At 61.2% G+C, this 26,574-nt stretch overlaps 1 protein-coding gene across 2 annotated transcripts; it reads left to right on the top strand.

The window, feature by feature from the left end:
- The first annotated feature begins 2,306 nt into the window (after positions 1-2,306).
- On the top strand, positions 2,307-26,004 carry RHBDF2 (rhomboid 5 homolog 2). 2 transcript variants are annotated; one of them, XM_045525753.1, is made up of 20 exons: positions 2,307-2,392; positions 3,862-3,961; positions 13,835-14,007; positions 16,813-16,983; positions 17,784-17,911; positions 18,415-18,610; positions 18,695-18,898; positions 19,806-19,934; positions 20,301-20,419; positions 20,542-20,736; positions 21,625-21,736; positions 21,970-22,044; positions 22,215-22,376; positions 22,690-22,799; positions 22,912-22,975; positions 23,080-23,174; positions 23,429-23,504; positions 23,686-23,786; positions 23,960-24,113; positions 24,823-26,004. In XM_045525753.1, the coding sequence occupies exons 4-20, from the start codon at positions 16,834-16,836 to the stop codon at positions 25,240-25,242; spliced, it is 2,490 nt and encodes an 829-aa protein (XP_045381709.1). In that variant the 5' UTR covers positions 2,307-2,392; positions 3,862-3,961; positions 13,835-14,007; positions 16,813-16,833; the 3' UTR covers positions 25,243-26,004. The 2 variants fall into 2 exon arrangements, with proteins under 2 accessions (XP_045381709.1, XP_045381708.1); XM_045525752.1 differs by lacking the exon at positions 3,862-3,961 and having other exon boundaries at positions 2,325-2,392.
- The last annotated feature ends 570 nt before the right edge of the window (positions 26,005-26,574 follow it).

Here is a 26,574-nt window from a genome sequence, read left to right as displayed (position 1 = left end):
TGGGCAGGGTGCCGTGTTTCCACGGGACAAATCAGCTTAAATGCCGCCATGGGTCCCTCCCCTCCTGGGAGCTACCACAGAGCTTTCCATGGAGCTCCAGAGCTGAGGACAGAGCTCAGGTGTTTGCGGCACCATTTGTTGAGTCTAAAGCCAGGTTGTGGCAGGGTTCCAGCCCCAGCTGCTGCACTTGCTTCCTCCTCTGCCTCAGTTCTCGTTCTTAAAGTCAGAGTGGTGATAATGGTACCCACTTCATGGAACAGCAGCGCGGATTAAATGAGATAGACTACAGCACCTGGAAGGGCGGGCTGCCCTCACGCTTCCTGCTATAGCATTTTGTTCCCGCACCCACCCTAGAGAGAGCCAGCACTTGGCGGGCAGGCCCTGGTTCTGTTCCTCTCTGCACAGGACCTGGGGTGGGGTTCTGTGCAGAGAGGAAAAACAATAGATGGGCCCCACATTTGTGACTGAGGAGCAGCCCCCTAGTTTTGGCCCAATCCCCCTTCAGCCTGTGCCCTCTTCACGGCCCCAGGGCTGGGAAGGAGGAGAGATGCATCTGTCCGGGTAACCCAGGCCAGTGAGAAAGGCCAGAGTGCTTGGGCTGGGGTCAGGTGAGTCAGGAGCTCTCTGAGGGGCTGGGGTCTTGGCTTGCCCCTGAGACCAGCACCCCCACCTCTCCAGGCCTGAGTCTCTCTTCAGACTCCCTCGGCTTCTTGTGGCTGGGCCTTGGAGCTGGGTGCCAGCTCCCCTGGCCCCACGGTTTTGTATGTCTGGGCCAAAGGGGGAGGCCAGGCCAGGCCCTTGGAATCCAGGGAAGGGAGAAGGACCCACCTTGGCAGACAGGCCCAAGCCAAGGGGCCAGGTGTAACCCTGCCCCCACCTCCAGTCTGGCTCCAGCCGCATCTCAGCAGGAAGCCCGCTCTTGACACCAACCCAGCAGCAGAACGGGACCTGTCAATGCCCAGGTACGGAAAGAAGGGGGGTTGTTCATGAATTTTGGCCCTAGCCACCAGGCAGGGCAGATGTGGAGGTGACCCTGCAGGGTGGGCTCTGGCGGTGGAGGAGGGAGCAATGCAGAGGTAGGGGAGAGGCGTCAGTGTCCAGGAGGGAGCTGCGGAATCAGAGCCTTGCTTCTCTGGGCCTAATGCGATGAAAGAGGGGGCTTAGAGGGCAAAAGCCTTTGGTTCAAAATTGAGTGGAGTGGTGGAGTCCTCCCGTAATACTGCTAGCAATGGCAACATAGTAGCAGCGCTAACAGTTATCAGCAAGTGCGCCTCAAGGGGCTTCTTACAAAAGCCGGCCAGGTAGAGCCCATTATTACTCCTGCTTGATAGAGAAGGAAGCCAAGGCCCAGGGAGGTTGAGGAACTTGTCTAAGGCCACACAGGTAGTAAGTGGCAGTGCCAGGCCCTCTGGCTTTAGAGCCCCCACCGTCTGATAACCCCATCAGCTGACACCCTCTTATGGTTTATTGCGTTCCCACCATCAGCCAGGTGGGAAGGCCAGACAGATGTTGCTACTTTGCGAATTAAGAATAGGTCAGACAGGCCAGGGCCCGGGCCGAGGCCACCCACGGTCCCGGAGGGCAGACCCTGCAGCCCAATCTCCTAGACTCTGAGTGCCTTCCTGTGTTCACTGCCCATCAGACCAGAAGCAACGTGGGCTTTTATGGGGTCTGCATGGGCTTTTCCAAGTGGCAAACTCTCTGCACACTTTAGTCATCGTCTCTGCCTGCTCTGGGTTTCATGGGGGGAGGTTAGCAAGACCCGGCCTCAGCCCAGGAAGGAGCCCCAAACGCAAGCCCAGAGGCTGCGGAGAAGGCACGTTGGGAGCACAGGCAGAGGCTGCAGGCAATCAGGGAAGGCTTCCCGGAGGCAGGGGCTGCAGCAGGATTTGGAGCAGTCGAGATGCTCCAAATGTGTTTCATGCGAAGGATTAGGGTGAAGGCTCCGGACTAAAAGGTTCCAGAGCTGGCCCAGTTGGCCTGAGGATGAGGGCGCTGGAGGGAGGGGAACGGGGGGATTGGTAGGGGTGACATGATGACAATTCACACCCAGATTAAGCGCTTTGTCGGGGAGGAGAGAGGAAGCCGGGAGGGAGAGGTCGGCTCCAGGAAGGGACCAGCTGGGGCGGAAAACGGGGCTTTGTCCAGGCGGAGACCCCGCTGGGCCGAGCGCGGAGGGGCGAGGCGGGGGAGCAGGCAGAGGCGACGGCTGCGTCCGAGCCCCGCCCCCGGAGCCCGGCCCCGCCCCCGGAGCCCGGCCCCGCCCCCCAGGCCGCCCGCGCGCAGGTAGGGAAGAGGCGGGGCCCCGGCGCCCCGCCCCCGAGGAGCCACCGCCCAGCCGCTCGCCGGCGCCGCTCGGAGCTGCGTCCCGGGGCCGCGGGGCCGCAGGGAGGTGAGCGCGGGGAGACGGGCGGGGCAGGGCTCGCGGCGGCCGGGCCGCGGGCGCCGCAGGGGTCCCGGGGTTGTGCCCGAGCCTGCCCCGGGGCGGCGGCGCGCGGCTGGGGAGGGCGCCCGCGCTGCGGCGCGCCCAGGGCTCACGTGGCCCCGGCCGGAGGCCGGAGCGGACTCGGACGGCGCCCGCGGGGCCGCTGGACCGCGTCTGCCGGCCCTGGGACTCAGCTCGGACAGGACGCCCAAGGGATCCCTGGGCCGCGAGTCGGCAGATGTGCGGGCATGGACATTGGGCAGAAGTTTAAAGCCCCGGAAGGAAGAGAGGGGACTGCCCCAGGGCACTACCGGGCAGTCCCGCCTTGGTCCCAGAAGTGCCTGTATACCAGACCCTCCTCTGCCCTCCCCTTCCTCCCGGGTGGGCACCGGGCGAAGTTTGTGCCTGGAGCCTAGCCAAGGTGGAAACAGGTGTGGGGGGCGGGGAATGGAGGAGGGGCCTCACACAGCAAGGCTGGACCGGAGCTCAGAGACTGGACCACGTAGTCCTGACTTCTGGACTGAGGGGCTTGGGAAGGCTGGCCCCCGTGGATGCTGCTGCAGGGCTTTGGGTTACAGGTTAGAGAGGGCTAGGTCTCCTAGGGTACAGACCTCCCACCACCACCCAGGGCAGAGGAGGAACCCATGTCTCAGCCCCTGCCCAGCTTGAAGACTCAGGGAGAAAGGGTCGGGGCTACAGGTGGATGTGGGTTGTGTCTGGAGAGCAGAAGGCTTGAGGAGGTGACCCTACATGTGGAGTGGCTGCTGCTGCCCAAATGGCTAGCTTTAGGACCCCACTGTGTGTGACATTGGGGTGAGATAATAAGCCCAGCATCTGTCCTATGCTACTGTCACTTTGTAGGGCAGGCTGGGAACTGAGGCTTGTTTTAGAGGGGATGACTTTGCCTGCCACTGGAGTGTTCGGCAATGTCTGGACACATGTTGGTGTCACACACTTGGGAGGGGAGTGAGTGGTGTTGCTACTGGCATGTAGTGGGATACGAGTAAACACCCTACAGTGCACAGGACAGACCCCCACAAGGGAGAATTATCCAGCAACAGCTCATAGTGCTATGCCACAGCACCTGGTTGCTTCTCATTAATTTCTCCTCCCTACCTCAGTTTCCCCAGTGGTTAGGGGACAAGTTGAAATAAACCTACATGAGATAAGAGGTTAGGAGGTGTGAGAGCAGTTACTCCCCAGCAAGAGTCCTCCTTTGGTGCCCTAAGCTGCCCTCTTTCCTGCTCACCATGGGCCCTGCAGGAAGCAGGTCTGTGTGCCGTGTAGGAGGGGCTGGGAACGGGGCCCCCTTACAGTGCAGGCCTGGAGTGCTTCGCCCAAGGGCAGCCTCCCCTGAAGCTTGAGCTGGGGCAGCCCTTGAGCTCAGATGTCCCTGGGGGTGGAGGAGGGGCAGAGAGTGATCTCTGTTCTTGTAGATTTTCCCAAACCTGGATTGCTGAGGCTGGCATGGGTGCTTGATACCATGTGACCTGCTGCAAGTTTCCCTTCTGAACTCACACCAGGAAACTACACCAGGTAAATAACATCCAAGGAGTAACAGGGATCCTAATCCCTGGTGGCTCCCCAGTCTTCCTCCATCTTGTAATAAAGAGGGAACCCTAGGTTAGAGGAGAAGCCCAGGCTGGGCCCAGTTGCTGGTAGGGCAGGGCACCCTCTGCCCGTGGCATTAGCTGGGCAATAGGGAGGGATGGAAGACATCGGAGCTACAGGCCAGATGGACCCCAGTAGAGATGACTCAGAATCATTTGACTTGGGCTCAAGGAATGTACTCCCAGTTTTCTGGGGATGAGGATGGGTGGCTGGCGTGATGGAAGAGGGTCAGGTGAAGCAGCTATGTCCATGCCCGGGAGCCTGGACCACCCTGCTGGCCTCCCCTCCCATTTCCTTGCAGAGCCATTGCCCCACCCTGTTCACTTCTGGACCAGCCTCCTTGCCTGGGAACCCAGGTAGAGCAAGGGAGCAGGTGGCCATTTCTGGTTTGAGATTGGGTTTGGGGATTTTTTTGGTCTTTTAACTGTAAAAGGCTGAAGTGAGACTCCCACCTTTTCAGCTGAACAAACACCAGTAATAGTGGCCGCATTGCTACGTGCCTCCTGAGGCCCAAGGCCGAGACTTGTACAAAGTTGTTCAGGAAGTGAGCAGTGGAGTCTAGGTTTGAACCCCAGCTGTCCACCCCCAGGCCCAGCCTGAAAGCCTGGTTAACAAACCACAGGGTGACTTCTACCCAGCTACACCTGCTATAACTGTGCACACACACACATTGTTTGTATGTGTGTGTCCTCTCTCTCTCTGTCTCTCTCTCTCTCCTGCCCAGGAGGGGGACTTCTGTTCCTATAAGAGGAGAAATAAATAAATCACCCCACAAATGCCTTGGAGGTTGGAGAGTGCCTCTGGGGTCAGTAGTGATTGATGTCTTTCCTGTGGCCTGAGCTCTGGATACTTCTGTGGCCTCTCTGCTGAGGTTCCTGTTCTATGTGCTGTGTAAACTCTGCCCCAGACAGATGTCAGATGGGAGCAGGAGACGTCAGGGGCTGTATGTGCGTGTACGTGTGAGGATCTGTTAGTGCCGGAGTGGCTCGGATGAGCCACCTGCCCCTCGCCTGGCCCTGGTGTGGCACAGGGGACATGTGTGTATTCTCCTGGCTCCCCAGACACACACACGTCTCCTCGGATCTCTGTGCCACACACTTTGGAGCCGGCCTTGGCGCTGCCCGGCCCCCCCAGGGGGTTTCCAGAGTGAGCTCACACATCTGCACCATCTGCACTGTCGCTGGAAGCGGCTCCCAGTTTCCTATCCAGCTGAGCCAGGCCGGGGGAGGGGTGGCGAGGACGTCAGCGCCTGCCCGCTGAGTGCAGGCTGACCTCGCGGAGTGGCGGCCAGGCTAGGGCAGCTCTCAGGACACAGGGCTCCTCGCAGGAGGAGCAAGGGCTTTCCCCAGGCTGCCTGTAAAGCTGCAGTTGCTTCCCTCTGAGAACTAAGCAGGTATCAAAAAACTCATTTCTTCCTATCTTTAGGGAAGTGCAGAGAGCCTCTGTGTCCACCTTCCCTCCTTCAGTAAACTTAGCTGGGGTCCCAGACATGAGTTGTTTGTGTGGCTCAAAAGCTGCCAAAAAGCAGTTCCAGGCCCAGTGCCACCCTGGTCCCCTCTAGGAAAGTGGTGTGAGCCAAGTGGGCAGTGCCGGTAGTCGTCTGATCAGGGACACAGGCCTGGAGTGTCGGGGGAGTGTTGTGATTGGCAGAGGGAATGGGGGTGATTCCAAGCTTGGGGAACCAAGTGTCAAGGTCCAGGGGCCGGCAGGCTCTGGTCTACAGATGTGCTCAGTAGCGTGGGGTCACTTAAATAGTCCATGCTGGCCAAGCTTGGTGGCTTGCACCTGTAATCCTAGCATTTTGAGAGGCTGAGGCAGGAGGATCACTTGAGCCCAGGTGTTTGAGGTTGCAGTGAGCTATGATGATGCCACTGCACACTAGCCCGGGCAACAGAGCTAGACTCTATCTTAAAAAAAAGTTCATGCCTCAGTTTCCACAGCTGTAGAGTGGGGTAACAGTAGTCTATTTGGGAGGGTGGTGAACTATACTCTACTGTATGAGGTGGTGATTCATGTGCAGCCTTCAGCCCAGTGCCCAGCCCTGGTAGGAGCACCAGGGGGCCATCATGATAATGGTATTGGGGCCGCTTCTGTTAGGGGTGCAGCCACCTGCCCATGGCACAGACTTGGCGATGGTAGAGGCCCTATCTCACGGGCTGTTGGGAGACTAGGCAAGGACACACATGCAGAGCAACAGTGTTACTGTTATCATTCTGTAGAAGTGGCTGTGTCTGGGATGGGGAGACCGCAGTGCCTTGGCGGCCAAGGGAAATGAGGGAGGGTTTCCATCTGGGCGTGCACTGCTGACCCTGCCCAGGGGTTTTCCCTGCCTGCCACCGCGTGTGTCACTGATGGTATTGGGGGGCAGGTCACGGAGATGATGACCCTCAGCTGTGCCTTCTCTGGCTGAGGCTCGTGGGGCCAGGAGTGGGGTAAGCTGCCTCCCACGGGTGGCCCCCGAGCCTGCGCCGGCAGCATCCTCAGGTGGTGCAGGGCGGGCTTCCTGCCCCAGGTCCCCGGCAAGGGACACCTTTTCCCTCTCCCCATTAATCACCCCATGTGGCTACAAGAAGGCCAGGGAGAAAAGGGCTGGGGGTCTGCCGTGGGTTTGGGGTGGGGGTAGGACTTGGAACCGAACACCTGCCTGAGCCCTTTATGACCTTGTTAGCTGGGGAGGATAATGACATCCGCCTCTCACCCTCAGCCTCAATTAAGTGAGATAATGTTTGTAAAAGCCCTTCAGTAAGCTGAGAAGTGCTACCCAAGCGGTTAGGTGTTGTCACTTGTGCTTGGGGGGTGGGAGAGGTCCATGAGTCAAAGGCCGCACACCCAGAGCGGGCACCCGGCATCCGGACAACTCCAAGTCCCCACCCCTGGCCTGTTCCTTTGCCACTGCGCCTCATGGTTCAGGGTGACAGGACGCTTCAAAATTCGGGGGTTAAGACCGCAGGACCCTGGCTGGGATTGTGGCCCCACCTCTCCCCAACTGTGAGACCTTAGACAGGTGACTTAGTCTCTCTGAGCCTCAGTTTCTCCACCTGTCAAATAGAGATCTGTCACCTCTGAGGCTAGACGTAGAGACCAAGTGAGCGTCGGTGGTAGAACTCAGCCAGAAATAAAAGGAGCTACAGCTGAGCCTTGCTTATGTGCCAGGCGCTGTACGTTCACGATCTCCTGTCATCTCTACTGCTGCCTCTGAGTGGGGTGTCAGCCCCTTTCACAGCAGAGGAGACAGGCTCAGCAGTGCCAGCCCGCCCAAAGTCTCCCAGCAGGTCGATGGCCAGGGCAGGTTTGAGTCCTGTCTCTGCCCCCCAGCCCTCTTCGTTCCTCAACAAGAGGGCCCCACGCTGCCTCCGAGTGAGGTGGGGGCCCTGCACAGGTGGCTTGGCCAGCCCACCTGGGGTGAGCAGCCTGGATGGGCTGCTGTCCAAGTGCCCTGAGCCCTGGCAGCCACTGGGACTAGGCCCAGCCTCCTCCCGGGGAAGCAGGGAGCCCCGGGGCAAGGTTCTGGGAAATCAGGTTTATTAGCTCCTTAATGACTGTTTACAAGCTGAAATGTTTGCCTGCCATGTTCCCTCCCTGCTGGGGGGCTCCAGAAGTGAGGACACCCAGTGCCCTGTTCTGAACATCCAGCTGGGGACCCAGGGCAGCCATCAGCTCCCTGGGCTCATGCCCGGCCAGCCCAGGGCCCTGTTTCTGGATGGGTGATGCTGGGCGAGGTGTTTGCCTCTCTGTAAAATAGGGGGAGACTCTGTCCTTCAGCCTAACATGCTCCTGGGCTGGGCCCAGTTAATGGTGACAAAGCCACCTAGGTCTTATCTCTTATACATAAACAGACTGAGGCTCAGAGACATTAAGTGGCTTGCCCAGGATCACACAGCAGTGGGGGCTGGGCCTATGCCCCGTGTCCCCCCATTGGGCAGTGTTTTCACTCTCTGCAGCCAGACCATGAGAAAGCAGGTGGAAGTGGGTGGGCTCACCTTGCAAGCCCAGGACGGAGCCCGTCTTTATGGGTCCGTTGTTTGGAAATGGCCCGGTCACACCTTGGTGTCAAGGAGCCACCAGCAGAAGTGAAGTGGGTTTCCCCCCTACCCTGCAACCACTGAGCATGTGCTGGACCCTACCGCTCCGCTTGCGAGGACCCTTGAGAACGCAGCTCCCGGGACCCCGAGAGGCACCTGTTCATGAGTGTTTGGAGCAAAGTGCGGTTCATGCAAGCCTGTGTGGGTGTGGTTCCCCACGTGTACCTACACCCTCTCCAGGAACCCTCCGGTGTCCTGGCATCTGACCCTGAATGCATGGGGCCTTCTGGGCCTCTTGGGGGCCACTTCTGACATCTCCCCCTTCACCGCGTGCTGAAGGAGCAGCAGAACTGGGGCGCCATGTGCAGCCTTCCTGGCGTGGCAGGCCCTGTGCAGAGCACCCTGGGATCTGGCTACTGTGCCCGCTCCCCTCTGCTGTCCCCCAACCTGCAGTCGACCCCCAGGCTCTGGGAGCTGCTGCTGCTTGCCTGGGGTGTGGAAGGACATCTGTATCCTGCCCCAACCAGCAGTTTCTGGGATCCAGAGATTTCCAGAGGGGCGTGTTGGGTGGGCCTGGCTGCCCTCCCACTGCCCGTGGTGCCCCCACCCTTGCATGTTGCCAGCAGCCGCCGCCGCATCATGGGCTTTAGGAACACAGGGGTTGGGTGTCCCCAGCTCAGCCAGCCTCCTGGACCAGGGACCCCAGCAGAGGAGGGGGACATTCACACCTCTGCCAGCCCTGCTGGTGACCGATTCTGAGAAAGCCCGGATGGATTTCAGGGTCTGTGCTGCTCTAAGGTCATGATGTGTCCCTCTTACCAAATACGCACGCGGGCTCACACCCTCACACTCTGCTCTCCTCGGCTCTCGGAGCCCAGCACCCGCTTCCCGTGTCTGTGGTCAGCCTGGCCGCCCGAGCCCGTGCAGCTGGGTCGAGGGCAGCCCGGAGCTCGGGGTCCGACAGGGGTAAGCCCCGAACCTCCAGTTCTTGATCTTCTGAATCGAGTTTGGGGCAAGCCCTCGGAGGGCGAGAGGGAGCTAGAAGTAGAGGGCTGTCTGGGCAAGGCCCGCTGTTCATCTGGGGAAGCCACAGGCGGTTTGCTCTTCCTCTGTCGGCGCGGCGCTGCCGGGCACAAGCGCCTACCAGTGGGTTAAGTGCGTGTCTGCACCCACTTGCCACCAGCCCCAGCCTCTGGGGAAGCGGTGCTGGGAGGGAAGGCGCGCAGGCCCCTGGTTGGCTTCTGGAGACCGACAGCTGGGCCCCTAGCCCGGGAGCCCCCTTGCCCTGTCCCCTCTAAGTCTGCTGGTGGAATCTGGGGGGAACACGCTGCTGCTGCTAAGGCCCCTACCTTTTGTGTCTCCTGACTTCCATGACCACCCCGGCCCCTGGGCCAGCCTTCTTTTCACTCTCTGCCTTTTGCCCTGGTCCCTATCACCTCTTGCCAGGGCAAGGAGTGTGCAGGGCTGAGTCACTGGCTCTGCGGGGGCCAGCTTGGGGACGTGTTGGGGAGACGTGGGGTGAGAGGGCAGCTTTTCCGTAAGTTGTCCTTCCGGGCTGCTGCGCTGCTGGAGAACTCCCCGAGGTCAGCAGAACCAGGGTTTCTGCTGGGGATTGCACAGTGGTGAGGGCACAGCTTCCTCTTTGCAGCTTTCTAAAAATGCCATGGTTCCCAGCAGAGCCACAGGGAGGGAAGATCGAGTTTCGGTTTCTGTGGCAGAGAAGCTGGGGAGAAGACGCGGTCCAGGCCGTGCTGCGCCCCCCTTCTGTCCTGACCACCACTCTCGGGGACACCAGGTGGTCTCCCCACAGCTCTAGAGCCCCAGCCAGGCTGGAAGTGGCTTCTGGGGGCCAGGTGGTGGTTTCCTCACTTCCTCTGCAAAGGGGACTTCAGCCCCTCTGCACAAGGGGTCCCCTAAATTGCCTGGCCACATCTACTGGTTATGGGTGGTCTCCCTCTTTCCTCTCTGGAGGGGAGCAGGCTGCCCACTCCTTGTCCTAGGGCCCCTCTCTCCCTTCTGTCCCCATTTTGCGTGGCCCTCCTGTCTAGCTTCTGCCTGTCTCTGTCCAGGGCTGTAGGTGATGCTCTCGCCCTGCCCTGGCCCATAAAGTCGGCAGAGCCCAGGGGCTGTGGGGAATGCATCCACCATTAGCAAGGCCACAGACACCTGCTAGACGGGGGGACTGGTGGGAGGCAGGTGGAAAGGAAGAAAGGGGACTCGAGCCAGATACCTCAGCACAGGTGGAACTGCAGCTGGGGGCTTGTGTGTTTGGGGGGGCGGCGGGGAATGGGCTACAGCTGAGCCAGAGGGAGGAGTACAGGATCCAGCAGGCCTCCTGGTGGGGAGGGGGTCCCCACCCCACCCCCAGCCCCTGCTTGCACTGGCTGTGTGGGACAGGGCTTGGCTGGGAGCGCCCAGCCCCACCCTTTGTGGGGAAACCGGATTCTCTGGGCAGCAGCCTCCAGTGGTTTCTGAGTCTGCATTTCAGTCATATGTGCCAGATCTTGGCTGTTGCCACCTGGGTTATGCTATTTTGAAAGCTGTCTGGAGTGGGGGTGGCCCTGACCCCAGGCAGGGTGGGAAGCAGAGGCCCCAACCCATGGGAACCCTGCGGTGATCTGAACTCTGCACTTCACATTTTCTCTGGATCTGCCGTCCACAGCCTCATGCTGGGCCCGACCCAAAGGAGGAGGAAATACAGTCTGGCCCATCCTGACTCCCCCTTCCCCCGACCCCCGAGCTCCAGTGCCCCTTAGAGCCTCCCAGCTACTCTGGGGCTGGGGCACATGGCCCCAAGGAAGCCAGGACCCTCCATGGGCAGGTAGCAGTGGCAAGCCTGGGATCTTAGCAAGAGTGGCGGATGTGACCGCGGGCCAGGAGGAAGCCTGGTCCCAGGATGTCACCATTTCCTCTTCAGTGAGCAAGCATTTCTGGGGACAGGAGATGATGAGTGTTGGGTGGGGCAGCTCCAAGGCTCCAGCACTTTCTTCTGCCTGGTCCCTGCCGTGAGCTCCTCCACACCCTGGACTTGGTTCAAGAGTGGGTCTGACAGTCCTGAGCCCTGAGGAAGGGGCTGGGCTCCTGGCCACCCAACTTTTACACAAGCTGGGGACAGGTAGTCTCAGGAACAGGCCCCCCCCCTCCATGGTGGAGAGGGGCTGGGGCAAAGTTGGTGTTTTATACTCTGCGGACTTCCTGGGTGTCAAAGCTGGGCCAGCACCTTGTCCCACTCCCTTGCTTAACAGAGAAGGAAACGGAGGCCCAGGGTGTGAAGCTGCTCACAGGCTACAGCCCAGGACTCTTGGTGTGCTCTGTGCTTGAGACAGCTCTCCCAGACGCACTGCTGCCTCCCAGGAAAATGCGCCCCACCAGCCCCACCCCTACTCTCCAGGGTCAGGCCACTTCTCTTGGGGACCCCTCCCCCAGGAGTGCCCTGGGGTGGTTGAGTCTCCCCCTCCTTCAGCCTGGGGTTGGGTCTGCCCCTCCCAGCAGGAGGTTGGCATAGATGCCAGTGGCACAGCAGGTCCTGGGTGGGGAGTCCCGGCTGGGATGGCCTGGCCTCAGGAGGGGGAGGCTGGCTGGGCAGCACCCCAGAAGGAGCTAGATGGGGAGTCTGGGCTGTGTTGAGGGGGCTTCCACTGGGGACTCATCCTAGGACAGCATCTAGCTTCCTCCATCCTGGCCCTGCAGTGGGCATAGAGCCGGGGCCTGTTTCCAGGGCTAGCTGCAGGACTAGGGGGACAGCTGCTGTCTGGGGCCGATGTGGACTGACCATCCCCAGCCACCCATGCCCTCCCACCAGCCTCCTGCCCAATTAGCCGTTAATTGGGCCAACAAAGTGCTGGGCTTTGTACTACCCAGTGTCGAGTAGGGGACACCTATATGTAGGCAGATCTGCAGGACGCTGTGAGAGAGCAGATGAGAAAGTGGTTGATTCTGTCTGGTGGTGACAGGGCAGGCTTCCTGGAGGAGGTGACATTTTACCTTCCTCAAAGGAGCAGTAGGGCTTGGCCAGGCAGGCAAGGCAGCGCCTGGAGTGCCAGGTGCAAGGCCTCAGGTGACAGGAGATGGGAACTTGGGGAGCCCCAGGAGGACGCGGTTTGTCTGGAAGGGTGTTGGGGAGGCCTGAAGTGCTGACTCCGGGGAGGTGTGATCAGCTCTGGGTTCCAGAAAGATCCTGCCTCCTTGGTGGCCTTAACTGCAGCCTGGTGCCCCCACCCCCACCCCAGCCTCCTTCCGGGGCTGCCTCCCTTCCCCCTTGGTGCAGTTTCCCAGGGCAGAGCCCTCCGAGTGCCCTGTCACTGCACCCTGCTCCCGGGGGAGGTCCAGCTGGGGAGCTTTCCGTGCAGAGGCCCCAGGTGAGACTGTTGCTTGGAGCTGTCCCCAGAGTGGGCGCGGGACTCGGGGCGCTGGCCACGGCTTCACCCGAGCGGTGTCCTCGTGTAGCTGCCTGGGCTCCTCGGAGCCAACCTGGCTCAGCGCCCGCAATCAGGGCCTCATTGTACACGGCTGGACAGTCTGCTCCGGGCTGCGGGGTCAGGCCTCCCTGGCACTTTGCGATGGAAGGAAGCGCAGCTGATGCTGTTGGTCTAGGCTTAAAGAAGCAGAAAACGTCCCAGGCCCACAGCTCTGCCTCAAGATGTATTCTTAGTGCCCCACGTGCGCCGAGCATTCTGCCAACTGTACCATAAGGGCTCCGGCAGCCAAAGTCCCCTGTCTGGTACGCAAAGCGCAAAGGGCACTGCCCGATGGAGTCAGAGGAGGGCCTGGGCCCGTCCCAGAGTCTTGGTTTGTCCCACTGCAGCCCCTTGGGCACCTCCGGGCAGCCCTGGGCCCATGAGGAGCGTGGTTTGAAAAGCACTGACATGCTAGGCCGAGTTCCCCCAGGCTGCGCTCTGTTCTGGCTTCATGCAAGGGGGTCTTTCAGCCCCTAGTGTCCCCCAGCTTTAGGGAAGGATGTCCCTGACCCCTGAGGAAACCTCAGGCCCTGGAGCCAGACGTCTGGAGCCCCAGCTGCACCCCTCGTGGCTGTGTGAGCCCAGGCAAGTTGCTGAACCCCTCTGAGCCGCCGTTCCCCCTCTGGGAAGTGGAGGTGGTGGTGACGTCTGCCTCGCTGGGCGATTTGGGGACACAGTGGAATGGTGCTCATAAAGGCCAGGCAAGGCTGGCGCACGCGGGGACTTAACCTGCCTGGCCTCTAGCGCTTCTCGGCCCTTCTTGGGGTCCCGCTCAAAGGAGGATCTGCTGTGTCCCCTGCTGTCCAGCGGAGCGCGCCCCGCTTGGGCTTCTTAAAGACAGGCAGGAGGCTGCTGAGTTGTTCGCTTTAAGATGGTTAATTTTATGGGGTGTGCATTTCACTTCAATTAGTTATTAATAAAACAACAGCAAAGCACTTGCAGATCGTTTGAACACTGCCTTAAATATCTGGCTGCCTCGAGTCGAAAATAAATCTGAATCAGAAGGCAGCCAACAATTCCTAGATTTTTTAAGTTAAATGTTTCTATCCAAGTAATACTGAAACAGGAAAACAACACAGGAACCATCTTGACTTGAACATCCAGCTCCAGGCAGGTTCCCAGACCAGAGCGGTGTTTTTATGAGCCGTTACCTGGCTGCCTGGCCACAGGGCCCTTGCTCCACTTTTCATTTCTCCCTCCCAAGGGAAGGAAGGGCAGGAGGATTATGCCCAGTTCATAGATGGGGAGACTGAGGCCAGGAGGATTAAAAGGCCCAACGGTCGGCCTGCCCCCTGGAGCCTGCCCTCCCTTCCCTGCAGGTGGAGAGTGCCCAGGAAGCTGCCCTGCTTGACCCGGAGCCGTCTGTCCGTCCGTCCACCTGTCCACAGAGTTGGACCCTGTAGCGTCTGTACAGCGAGGAGAGGACGAGAACATGCTCTGAAGACCTTCGAGACAAGACCGGGAATCCGTGGGCCGAGCCCAGACCTTGAAGGTAGCAAGCTGGGGGCCGGGTGGCTGGACCCGGGGCACTGGCTGCTACAGCCGTCTGTTTTTTCTGCAGATACTGATGCTTCCTGGGGCAGCTGGCGTTCTCCCGGCCCTACAGCCATGAATGCTGGGGAAAGGAGGGCGATTGTGGGGTGGAGGGGAGGGGAGGAGGGTAGGGGTGCGGGTGCTGCCCTGAGGACCAGAGAGGATGAGGAGGAGCCGTCCTCTCTGTGCGACGGTGGGGGCTGGGGGAGGAGTGACTGGCTCAGACCGAGGCCCAGCGTTTGCAGAGCGCCTGCGTAACAGCTTCATTGGGACATAATTCACACGCCATTCAGTTCGCTCGTTTACAGTGTACAGTTCAGTTGCTTTTAGTGTATTCACAAAGTTGTGCAGCCATCACCACAGCCAATTTTAGAACATTTTCATCACCCCAAAGCAATCCTGCACCCTTTAGCTGTCACCCCCAGGCCCCCTTCCTCAGTCCTAAGCAACCACTAATCTACTCCTGTCTCTAGACGTCCCCACTGTGGGCTTTCATATGAATGGAGTCACAGCAGGTGGCCTTCTGTGACCGGCTCCTTCTGCTCATCCACATCGTAGCCTGTGTCAGGGTGTCATGATACTCCGTTGCATGGCTCTGCCGCGTTGTGTCTGTCCGTGCTTCTGCTGACAGGCGTTTGGGTTGTTCCACCTTTTGGCTCTGACGCGTGGCGCCACTGTGAGCGTCCCTGCGTTTCTTCCGAGATCAGACGAGACCAGGCGTGTTCAGGGTAGAGTGGACGCACTGCTTGAGTGTTGGTCGTGCGTTTGCTTATTGGATCCTCAAGCCCCTCTCCGAGGGAGGGAGGGACGGTTATTCCCCGCATCGTACGGGCAGGGGCTTGGCTGACCCTCCCCGACAGCAAGTGCCAGACCACGCGGTCCTTTCCACCGGGAAACACCACCGCCCCGCCTCCCAGCAGAGCTCAGCAAGTTTGAGAGAGGGGCCCAGAGTGGCTGGGTCAGGGGAAGCAGGACAGCGGGAGGAGGTGCAGAGAGCGCCTGGAAACACAGCGACAAGTTTGGACTTTAAGTGAGAGCAGGCAGTCCCTGGCAGTGTTAAGGAGGGTGTGACGTGGTGTGACTCTTGCTTTTGGAAGCCGACCCCAACTGCCATGTGGAGAAGCCCGTATCAGGGGGTCGGATTGGCAGCAGGCAGAGGAACTGGGGGACTGGTGTGGTCCTGCAGGGGAGAGGATGGTGGCTCTGGTGGAGGCGGGGTGGCCACAGAATAAACCCTCTGCCCTGCCTGCCTGCGTGCCCCACGCTTTAGCCCCACACACCCCAGTGGCAAAAGGGTTCCCAGTTGAGCCTCCCCCAGTCCCTGCACACCCAGGTTGGGACCTACATCAGAAAATGGCGACGGAGTCACTGGCCTTGTACAAGGGGAAGAAAAACCAAACCTGCCCTGGGAACCTTGGGACATAGGGGAGAGAAAACAGCTGGGGGTTAGCAAGAAAAGGTCATGGGTCAGAGCAAGAGCTGAAACGAAGAGAGTGAAACAGGCAGAGGGTGTGAGTTCCGGTGGGCACAGAGGGGAACTGGGGACTGGGGACACACACAGAAGAGCCCCAGATCAGGTAAATTGCCACCTCCTCTTTGTGGGGTATTTGGCAAGATCCACTGAAATTCGGGATGCATTTACCCTTCAACCCAGCCATTCTGCTTCTAGAACTGTCTTGTAATAATACTTGAACAAGCACATACAGCATAGGCAAGGGTGTTTGTTGCAACATCGGGCAGAAACATTCTAAGTAACCGTTAATTGGAAATTAAATAAACCCTGGTGCCTTCCACTCAGTGAAATCTTTGCAGTCGTCAGAAGAGCTGGGCAGGTCTGTCTGCTGTGTTGATGGGGAAAGATGTCCACACTGCAGATGAAAACGTCTGAGTTTGTGTGAAATTTTTAAGTACCTGTGTTGTTTCCAGGTGCAGAGAGCCGCCCCCAGAGGAGGGGGCAGGCAGGCTGTGCTCTCACCTCTATGGACCTCTGAGTATTTTTTTTCTCTTTTTTTTTTGCAATGAGTGTATATCATCTCTATTGTTAAAATAATCTCTTTTCCTACTGTGAAAAAACAAGCACCAAACAGGTGGCAGTTTCACTTATCTTTGAAAAACAAGCTGGGTAGCCATGGGGGACAGGCACCAGCATGGGAGCTCTCGTCTCGGGGAGTTCGGCTGAGCCGCCACTTCCTGCTGCAAGGCTCAGGGACCCTCCTCTGAGAACCTCCTCTCCCTGCACAGGTGCGGCTGCACCAGGCACCTGCCCAGCGGAGCAGCTGTGGGCACCTTGTCCGTGGCTAGGTGTTCCAGGTTGTCCGGGAGCCTTCTCCTTGTCCTCCCCTGAGCCCTGCCCCCGGGACACAGGCAGGGCCCTTTGTCCGCAGGAAGCTGCCCTGTGGCCCCCGGCCTACCCCAACTAGGCAGCCAAGGTCACTGCAGCTCCAGCTTTCATCTTCGTGCTCCTCCGATGGTTCTGGTTCGGTTCTTGCCTGGAGCAGAGAGACCAGAAATGGAAGGAGGTGGGGTGTTGAGGACCTCCCGGGCCCTGCGGGTCAGGGATGCAAATGAGGGTCAGAAAGAGGCCTCACAACACTCCACCCTCCCCAGGTTCAGTCTGTGTCTAGTCCCCGGAGGTAGGTTTGAACCAGCTTTGGGCAGGTTGGTTCTTAGTCTCAGCTGCCTGCCTTGTCACCAGAGTCCCGACCCTCCTGTGGTCCTGCCGCCCACGCCCACGCCCTCTGCCCCTCTCCCTGTCTCCATCCAGCCCTCCTGCTTCCCGCCCACCATGGCCTCGGCTGACAAGAATGGCGGGAGCCTCTCCTCTGTGTCCAGCAGCCGCCTGCAGAGCCGGAAGCCACCCAACCTGTCCATTACCATCCCGCCACCTGAGAAAGAGGCCCAGGCCCCCGGCGAGCAGGACAGCATGCTGCCCGAGGTAAGGGGGCGGCCTGGGGACTCACAGCCCGGCCACAAGTCACAGATGTGTGCACGTGACTCCTTTCAGACAGTTTCACTTCCCAGAGAGATGCCTTCCTGAGCTGCAGCTGGCTGTGCAGCCGACTCAGGCCTCACCCCTCCCTCGTGGGCCCGAAATATCACAGGGAGTGAGGCCCCGAATGCAGGGGCGCGTCTCGCGGTGGCTGAGGGGACAGAGGCAGTGCGGGTCTCCAGAGAGGGCTTGCTGGTGAACCTGGGCCCTGGCAGTTTTCATCCCATCTCCCAGGCCCAACTCCGCTGTCCCTGCTGCGGGACGGGGCCGTCTGTGCCTCAGGTGAATGGGGACAGTGTCTTGCCGCATCGGCAGCCTGCCTTTGCTGCACCTGGTTCCCCTGGGAAGATGAAAACAAATCAACATTTCCGACAGTCTGGACTCTTGCCCCACAAAGAGCTCATTGAAAACAGGCTCCTAACAGCGGGGGCTTCCCGCACGGCCTGGACATAAAGGGAGTGATGTTCGTGCCGCCCGCCTGCCCCCAGCGCTCTGCAGAGTGTGCAGAAGCGGGCGCGGGCATCTCGTGTAGTGGGAAGCACTGGATGAGCAGCTAGGGAAATGCATGCTGGGTTTGGCTGAAAACCATGAGAAAATGGTGATTTTAGTTCAGAATGAAAGCACCTGAGAGCTATAAATTTGGGTTGAGGTTTGTCTCAGGGTTTTCATGTTGGGAGGCCAAAGAAGAGCCAGCCGGCGACCTGGGCTCCACACGTCACAAGCTGCCCTCCCTCTCCACCCCCCAGAGGCCCAGGAACCCAGCCTACTTGAAGAGCATCAGCCTCCAGGAGCCGCGGACGCGATGGCAGGAGAGCAGCTCAGAGAAGCACCCCGGCTTCCGCCGCCAGGCCTCCGTGTCCCAGAGCATCCGCAAGTGAGCCCCCCACCCTCCTGGCCACCCCCAGCAACCTGGCACCTGGACATTAGCTGGGCCTGCACCTTGTGTCCCCTCTTCGGGAGGAGTAGACAGGCATTAGTGAGCTACTCTGCAGAACCTGATATCATGGCATAGATGGGGAAACTGAGGCCTCGCAGGAAGTTGCAGTGCAGAGGCTGAGGGGGTTCAAGGAGCTGGAGGTGGACCACTGCCCCGCCAGGGGGCTTCCGGGGCCCTCCCAGCCCAGCTCCTCACGCCCAGTCTTCACTCCGCTCCTGCTCATGTGGTCACTGGGCTCCGACCCCGGGACTGGGGGGCTGGAGGCAGCCGGTCTGCACCCACCTCCCCTGCAGGCCCTCGGGCGCACGCATGTGGCCATCCCTCACGCCTCTTCCCCTGCACACTTGGGCACACACGCGCTGCCACCCTTCCTGCACACACCCTGTGCACAGGTGTGCACGAGCATGCACCCACTTGCCCTGTCCCCCTCCGCCCCGCAGGGGCGCAGCCCAGTGGTTCGGGGTCAGCGGCGACTGGGAGGGGAAGCGGCAGCACTGGCAGCGCCGCAGCCTGCACCACTGCAGCGTGCGCTACGGCCGCCTGAAGGCCTCGTGCCAGAGGGACCTGGAGCTGCTCAGCCAGGAGGTGCCGTCCTTCCAGGGCACCGAGTCCCCCAAGCCCTGCAAGATGCCCAAGGTGGGCTCCATGGGTGGGGGAGGGGCGGTGGGCGGCTTCCCCCAGGGCCCGATCAGTTCCGCTCACCACCTCCCCCCCTTCCAGATTGTGGACCCGCTGGCCCGGGGCCGGGCGTTCCGCCACCCGGACGAGGTGGACCGGCCCCACGCCCCGCACCCGCCGCTGACCCCCGGGGTCCTGTCGCTCACCTCCTTCACCAGCGTCCGCTCCGGCTACTCCCACCTGCCGCGCCGCAAGAGGATATCTGTGGCCCACATGAGCTTTCAAGCTGCCGCTGCCCTCCTCAAAGTGAGGGTCCCCTCCTGCAGGCTGCCCCCCACTGCCTCTGCCCATGTCCTCTGTCATCCCTCCCTCCCACTCCTCGTAGCACCCCCTAAAGCTCACCCTGGGGTCTGCCTCCTGTGCCAAGGGCAGTGGGTGTCCTGGGCCCCCAGAGCAGAGAGAGGGACCCCAAAGCCCAGCAGCCAGGCCTGCATCCTTCCAGCCCCGTTCCCTCCTGCACGCACCCCGCTGCTGCCTCGGTTTGGAGCTGGTTTCTGCACGGGCTCCTGTGCTGGGGGGCAGGCAGCCGGGTGTGCACGTGCCACTCACCCGCCCACACTGAGCCCCTGTTGTGGGTTGGGCACGGGGGGTACAGAGCCAGAGTCACCGCCCTGGCTGAGCTCCCAGCCCAGGGTGAGGGGCAGAGGTCATCATTCAGGGTGGTCAGTTCAGGAGAGGGGCTGGTGTCAGGGAAGACATTGAGCTGAGCCTAGAAAAATAAGGAAACATTCACCAGGGAAGGAAGCGAGGGAACAGCATTCTCAGCCGAGGGAATGGCCTATGCAGGGGCCTGGAGGTAGGAGGAAGTGTGGTGCTTTGAGGGAGCAGCAGGGGGTTTGATGTGGTTTTAGTGAGGGGGGGTTATGGGAGCAGATGGGGTCAGAAAGGTACCAAGAAGTGGGATTGAGGGATATGTCCCGAGCCCTGGGGGTGAGGGTATAGGATATATAGATTGTGGGTTGCTTTGAGGGTCGCAGGCCAGCTGCCCAAGCCAGAGGGGCAGGAGGTCTCCAGGGAGGAGATAACTCCAAACCAGGGTGAGGGTGGCATGCTTGGGGCCCCTTTCCCCACCCTTCTCCTCTCAGGAGTTCCTTTCACCTGCAAGGGTGGCTGGACCCTGGTGCTGATGCCTGTGTCTCTGCCCCATGCCCAGGGGCGCTCGGTGCTGGATGCCACCGGACAGCGGTGCCGGGTGATCAAACGCAGCTTCGCCTACCCCAGCTTCCTGGAGGAGGACGCGGTCGATGGGGCAGACACATTTGACTCCTCATTTTTTAGTAAGGCAAGCATGGGGTGTGGGCCCTTGGGGACAGCAGGGATGGGGTGGCCTGGGAGCTGGGAGAGGTGAACTTGGTCTTGATCATGCTGTGCCAGGAGCCCCTGAAAGATCCAGAGGCCCATTGGTGGGAGGGTGTGTGGCCATGCATGGAGCTACTGGGCCCCCATCTTTCTGTCGGGCAGAGTGGGGACCTGGGGTGGGACACGGGGCACCAGCTGGGAAAGTCACCATCTTGGCTGACAGGCATGTGGCTTTCCCCTCCATCCTGAAGAGCCTGTCTGTCCAGCCTTGTCCTGCTCTTGAATCGGGGTTGGGGGCAGTATTTGGAACAGTGACTCCTTATACTGTCTTCTTGTGTCCCCACCCTAGGAAGAAATGAGCTCCATGCCTGATGACGTGTTCGAGTCTCCGCCACTCTCCGCCAGCTACTTCCGAGGGATTCCCCACTCAGCCTCCCCTGTCTCCCCCGATGGGGTGCAAGTCCCTCTGTGAGTTCTGGGGCAGGGTCCCTCCTCCAGCCCAGCCACCCAGACTCGGGGCGTCCCCATGGCCCCCCCTGGCCCTAAGCCCTGAGCCCCCTGGCTGAGAGCCACCCCACCGTTCCCTCTAGGAAGGAGTGTGGCCGAGCCTCGGTGCCTGCAACCAGGCGCGGCAAGCGCATCGCCTCCACAGTGAAGCACTTTGCCTTTGACCGCAAGAAGCGGCACTACGGCCTGGGCGTGGTGGGCAACTGGCTGAACCGCAGCTACCGCCGCAGCATCAGCAGCACCGTGCAGCGCCAGCTGGAGAGCTTCGACAGCCACCGGTGAGCACTGCCCTCGAGCCCCGGGAGCGTCTGGGAACGCTTGGGCCCTCCCCCAAAGCGCCCCTTATTCATACAGCCAGCATTTCAGGAGCACCTCCTGTGGGTCAGAAGTGTAGTACAAGCTCGAAGGCGCAGCCTGTCCTGGGGGAGCATGCCCATGCCCCAGGAAGGGCCCTTGGGTGCTTGCTGCCTCTCCTCCACCCCCCACTTCCTGGGCCTGTGTCTTGAGCCCGGCTCCCAGACGGCAATCAGTCAACAAACATTCACTGAATGACCATACCCAGGCCCCGCGGTGGAGCCCCAAGAGGATGGAGCAGGGAGGAAAGGGTGGGTCAGAGAGAAGCTGGGCCTGTGGGGGAGGGAGGAGGCCATGCATGGAAACATTGGGGAGGCCAGCTGGGAGGGGCAATTTTTGCAGAGTGTAAGATTGGCAGTGACCCAATAGACATGGACCCCAAATTACAAAAAAACAAGCAATGACAGGTGCGGGGAGTGGCCTGGAGGAGGGCAAGAGTGAGGGTGAACAGCTGTGGGGAGCGGTACAGTCAGGTGAACAGGGTTATGTCATGTGCTAAGGCCCTGGGGCTGCAGGGAGCGTGGCCTGTTCCCGGAAATGCAAAGAGGCTGGAGAGTGGGCAGGTGCAGCAAGGCTCTGCTTTGGGAACTTATCCCAAGGGCAGCAGAAAGCCATCCGAGGGTTTCAAGCCAGGAGAGAGACGCTTGCAGGTGCACCTTAGAACTGGCTCTGGCGTGGGCTGAGTTGGAGGAAAGTGGAAGTGGAGAACAGGGGCCGGGGAGCCCGATGGGCTGGGGCCAGGTGTGGCCCTGTGGCCGGGACTGAGGGTCGTGATGAGAGCTGGGCTTGGCTGACGCGAGGCTCCGTCCCAGGCCCTACTTCACCTACTGGCTCACCTTCGTCCACATCATCATCACGCTGCTGGTGATTTGCACCTATGGCATCGCACCCGTGGGCTTTGCCCAGCATGTCACCACCCAGCTGGTGAGTCTGCTAGACCCCTGGGTATCCCAGCCCCCGCAGGAGGCTTCAGCATTGTGGATACCTCCCACCACAACAGTCTGGCCCAAGCGGGAGCGTGCTCGGGGCTCACCACAGCTGGGCCCCTTCCTGAGGGCTCCACCCTGGGGACAGCCATCCCACCCCTCGCCCCCTACCCCACCACGCCCAGGGACCCCACCACTCTGACGCCCTCCCTTGCACGGCCTCTGCGACAGGTGCTGAGGAACAAAGGCGTGTACGAGAGTGTGAAGTACATCCAGCAGGAGAACTTCTGGGTCGGCCCCAGCTCGGTGAGGGCCAGGGCTGGGGGACATCTGAGCCGGGAGCCCTGTGCCCTGCCGCCCCCAGATGGGCAGGTGGGCTGCTCGCCTGCTCAGTGGCCCCCTCAGCGGAGCAGAGGTGGAGTGCCGGGCCCCTCCCGGGTCTGGGGCCTGAGCTCACTCTCCCCGCCCTGCCCCAGATTGACCTGATCCACCTGGGAGCCAAGTTCTCGCCCTGCATCCGGAAGGACCAGCAGATCGAGCAGCTGGTGCTTCGGGAGCAAGACTTGGAGCGGGACTCGGGCTGCTGTGTCCAGAACGACCACTCGGGCTGCATCCAGACCCAGCACAAGGACTGCTCGGTGGGGGTGGCCTCCAGCCCTGCCGACTCTGCTCTTGCACCTGCCCTGGCCAGGGGAGGGGCCCTTGGAGGGCAGTGACTGTGTCCCCCCTTCCTCCCTGCCTGCCCCCCATGCAGACCCAGCTGCTGAATGGCAGCTGACCTCCCCAGCCCCAGAGGGGTGAAGGCTGATTTCGGGAGGGGCAGGTGGGGTGGGGGTCTAGAGATGGGCCTGATCCCTGGGGAAATGGGAAAAGCCCCTGTCCTCGAGGGGCCCCTGCCCACTCCAACAGGGATGACTTTGCCCCGCATGACCAGCCTCCTCCACCCTCCAGGAGACTTTGGCCACTTTCGTTAAGTGGCAGGATGATACCGGGCCCCCCATGGACAAGTCCGATCTGGGCCAGAAGCGGACATCGGGGGCTGTGTGCCACCAGGACCCCAGGTACAGCCTGGAGCTGCTCTGGGGTCTCAGGGTGGCCCACGGCTGGGCTGCCTGGGGTTGAGGGGATGAGGCAGGCGGGGGAGCTACAGCCTAATCTGACCTTGGCCTGCAGGACCTGTGAGGAGCCCGCCTCCAGTGGTGCCCACATCTGGCCCGATGACATCACCAAGTGGCCGGTGATTGCATGCCCCCTGGCAGAGGATGGCCTGGGAAGGGCGGGGATGCGGGTCCACCCGTCACACAGGCCCACCCCCGATGGTGCCCCCCCCCCCCCCGGCAGATCTGCACGGAGCAGGCCAAGAGCAACCACACGGGCTTCCTGCACATAGACTGCGAGATCAAGGGCCGCCCCTGCTGCATCGGCACCAAGGGCAGGTGAGCCACTGGGGGCACCTGCCGGCCTCAGCCCGTCCTGCCGCCTCCCCAGAGCCGCGGCTCCTTGTGGGCCGTCTGCCCCCACCCCACCACCTGGGCCAACGTCCTCTGCTAACCGTCCAGAGCCGCGGTCTCTGCAGAAGAGCAGCCCCTGCCTGCCAGCGATGCCTGCTGCAGCCAGGTGCGGGGCTCCAGGCAAGGTGGGCAGGGGTTCCCCAGGGCCCTGACGCCCCCTGGCCTCACCACCCCTCTAGCTGTGAGATCACCACCCGGGAATACTGTGAGTTCATGCATGGCTATTTCCATGAGGAAGCAACACTCTGCTCCCAGGTGAGGCGAGGCCCGGCGGGCGCCTTGGGTGGGGAGCGAGGGTTTTCGGCTCAGGCAGAGGAAGCTGAGCATGGCAGCTCACTGGGACCGGGGCTCACGAGTTCCCTCCCACACTGGGGCCCCAGACCCAGCCTGTTCCCTGGGGTGCTGCCCACCACGCTCCCCGCCACCCCCCTTCCAGGTGCACTGCTTGGACAAAGTGTGTGGGCTGCTGCCCTTCCTCAACCCCGAGGTTCCTGATCAGTTCTACAGGCTCTGGCTCTCTCTGTTCCTGCACGCTGGGTAGGAGTCTCCCCACTGACCCCAGGCCCCTGTGATGGCCACCCACCTGGATCCCCAGAGGAAGGGCTCCTGGGCCGGGGCCGCCAGCCAGGCCCCACTGCTCCTGAAGTGCCTGGCTGGTGGCTGTGGGCAGGTGTGAGAAGTCCAACACCTGCTGTGTCCGCCACCCCCAGCGTGGTGCACTGCTTTGTGTCCGTGGTCTTTCAAATGACCATCCTGCGGGACCTGGAGAAGCTGGCCGGCTGGCACCGTATCGCCATCATCTTCATCCTCAGCGGCATCACTGGCAACCTCGCCAGTGCCATCTTCCTCCCGTACCGGGCAGAGGTAGGGACACAGGGGATGGGAAAGGACCCTCCATGGCCTGAAGGCTTGTGGCGTGTGGGGAGAGCCAGCCCTGCGGCTCCTGCTCCACCCACCCGGATCTGCCAGAGGGACACGGGGCCCCTCCCCTGCCGGGCTCAGCAGCGGATGGTCGGCTAAGCCGGGGACTTATTGGCCAGCCTTAATACTAGTGACAGGGAACAATGATGCTGTTGAGTCCCCAGAAATCCCTGACCTCTCCATGCTCAGGGTCACCTCCAGAGAGACGAGACCTTCCCAGGCCAGTCTTCTCCGCCTTGTTTCTCTTCATAACCCTGCCCCCACCTGGCAGCACGCTCCATACCTATAGCTCGAGCAGTACGAAACTGCCCGCGTGTGGCCGTCCTTGACCTATGCAAGTGGCAGTCTCTAGATCAGTTCAACCTGAGTCTTTGTCACCTTGTTCAGTATCCGTCCCTTCCCCACTGTGCCACCAGGCAGGCTTGTCTGTCGTGCTTACTGTGTCTGATCCACACCGGGCACGTACACAGTAGGCGCTCAGCATTTGCTGAAAGGGTGGGCGGAGCAGGCCCAGCTTTGGTCTGGCAGTTTCAGCTGGCCCTTGACCCCTCAGCTTCGGGGTCCCCACCCCTGCCAGGAGGGCTTATAGGTGGGTGACCCAGGCCCGGCCCGCCAGGTACCCCGAGGCGCCTTGTCTCCCCTCCCGCCGCAGGTGGGCCCGGCCGGCTCGCAGTTCGGTCTCCTCGCCTGCCTCTTCGTGGAGCTCTTCCAGAGCTGGCAGCTGCTGGAGCGGCCCTGGAAAGCCTTCCTCAACCTCTCGGGCATCGTGCTCTTCCTGTTCGTCTGCGGGCTCCTGCCCTGGATCGACAACATCGCCCACATCTTCGGCTTCCTCAGCGGCCTGCTGCTGGCCTTCGCCTTCCTGCCCTACATCACCTTCGGCACCAGCGACAAGTACCGCAAGCGAGCCCTCATCCTGGTGTCCCTGCTGGCCTTCGCCGGCCTCTTCGCCTCCCTGGTGCTCTGGCTCTACATCTACCCGATTAACTGGCCCTGGGTCGAGTTCCTCACCTGCTTCCCCTTCACCAGCCGCTTCTGCGAGAAGTACGAGCTGGACCAGGTGCTGCACTGACCGCCGGCCGGGCCCGGGCCCGGCTGCCTCCCCTAGAGCACTGACAACGCGGGGTCTGTGCCTGCCCCGGCCGCCGCCCGCAGAGCCCCCTGCCCCACACACCAAAGGCCCACAGACCGGGGCCTGGGCTCTGGGCCCGGGTGTCCTCCTGCCAAGCAAGGCGGATTCCGCGTGAGATGGCCGATAAAAGCGGGATCCTTGGGGAGTGAGGTCTGTGGGTTCCCAGGCCCTGACTTCTAGCCCCGTCCCCCTGCCGGACACATGTCCTGGGGGCGGGTTTCCTTTCTTCCCGGGGTCCTCACAGCTGGTGCCTTCCTCCCACTGTGACTGGAGCGTGTCCTTGCCAGGGGCAAGGCTGCTCCTCGGTTGTGCCCAGGCTGGATGCCCACTATGGCCCCTTCCTGTTTCTCCTTGTCCCTCTGCTCTGAGGCCACCCATAGGGCTCCCAGATGGGACACCATGGAAGAGGCTTCGGTCACAGTCTCAGGGCAGAGAACACACAGGGACACACTAGATGGATGCCGAGAGCTTTGCTTGTTCTTGGCATCCAGAGGCTGTGTCCCTACCCACACCAGCCCTCCCTTCGTACCAGCGTCCGCCTCACAGCTTGCTCTGGGGCAGGGCGGACCTGCACCTCAGGGTGCTTGAGGCTCAGTCAGGCCCATTGTCGACCAGTTTATATTATGGTCCTAATTTTTAAAAAGTAACGCTAACTTTGTATGGATGGTGTCTCAAGTGTATTAAATGATATTCTTTATGGAAGTATTATCTTCACTGGAGACCTCAGGTAGAATGAAGCTGGGATTTTGGGGGGCAAAGGGTAGCTCTGGGAGCTCAGGGCCAGTGGTTTGGCCCAGGTAACAGTGGAAAACTTGTGGGGCTTCTCAGGGATTTAGCTGGTCCAGAAACTGCCTTGGGGTCACGTGGAAGACCTCAGGGGTCCCACCCCACCTTTGTTCCGGGGCAGGGAGGGGGCTGACTGGGCCTTGGAGAGGGCGCTGGGGAGCAGCTCAGCTCCTGTCCCCCACTCCGGCCGGGCCAGGCCCTCCCTGCGCCTGAACCTCCCCCACAACCCTCCTCAGCACAGTGGGGAGCCGCCAGGGAGGCAGCAGGCGAACCGCTTCATTGCTGTGGGCAGCGGAGCCAGTGCCTGGCTTCGGGGCAGCAGGAGGGGAGAGTGGGCCAGGGGAGGCAGGTGGGCCAGAGCAGGTGCCCCGGGGTGGGCAGAGAAGTGGCCCCTGCACTTACTTCCCTGCCCAACGCTGCCGCCATCTCACAGGCCATCTCCCTGTCCTGCTCCCAGCCACCCTCCTCCAGGGGTGTCCCGAGCAC

The sequence above is a fragment of the Lemur catta genome, chromosome 15 (assembly GCF_020740605.2).
Source record: "Lemur catta isolate mLemCat1 chromosome 15, mLemCat1.pri, whole genome shotgun sequence".
Classification (NCBI taxonomy): domain Eukaryota; kingdom Metazoa; phylum Chordata; class Mammalia; order Primates; family Lemuridae; genus Lemur; species Lemur catta.
Note: the sequence above shows the minus strand (reverse complement) of the source record. Positions and strands in the feature narration are given on the sequence as shown.

Excerpts from the sequence above, each read along its gene's own strand:
- RHBDF2 (XM_045525753.1), top strand. The coding sequence starts at position 16,834 with ATGGCCTCGGCTGACAAGAATGGCGGGAGCCTCTCCTCTGTGTCCAGC. Across the intron at positions 20,737-21,624 it reads GAGAGCTTCGACAGCCACCG|GCCCTACTTCACCTACTGGC; the intron begins GTGAGCACTGCC and ends GCTCCGTCCCAG. Across the intron at positions 22,377-22,689 it reads CCCAGCACAAGGACTGCTCG|GAGACTTTGGCCACTTTCGT; the intron begins GTGGGGGTGGCC and ends TCCACCCTCCAG.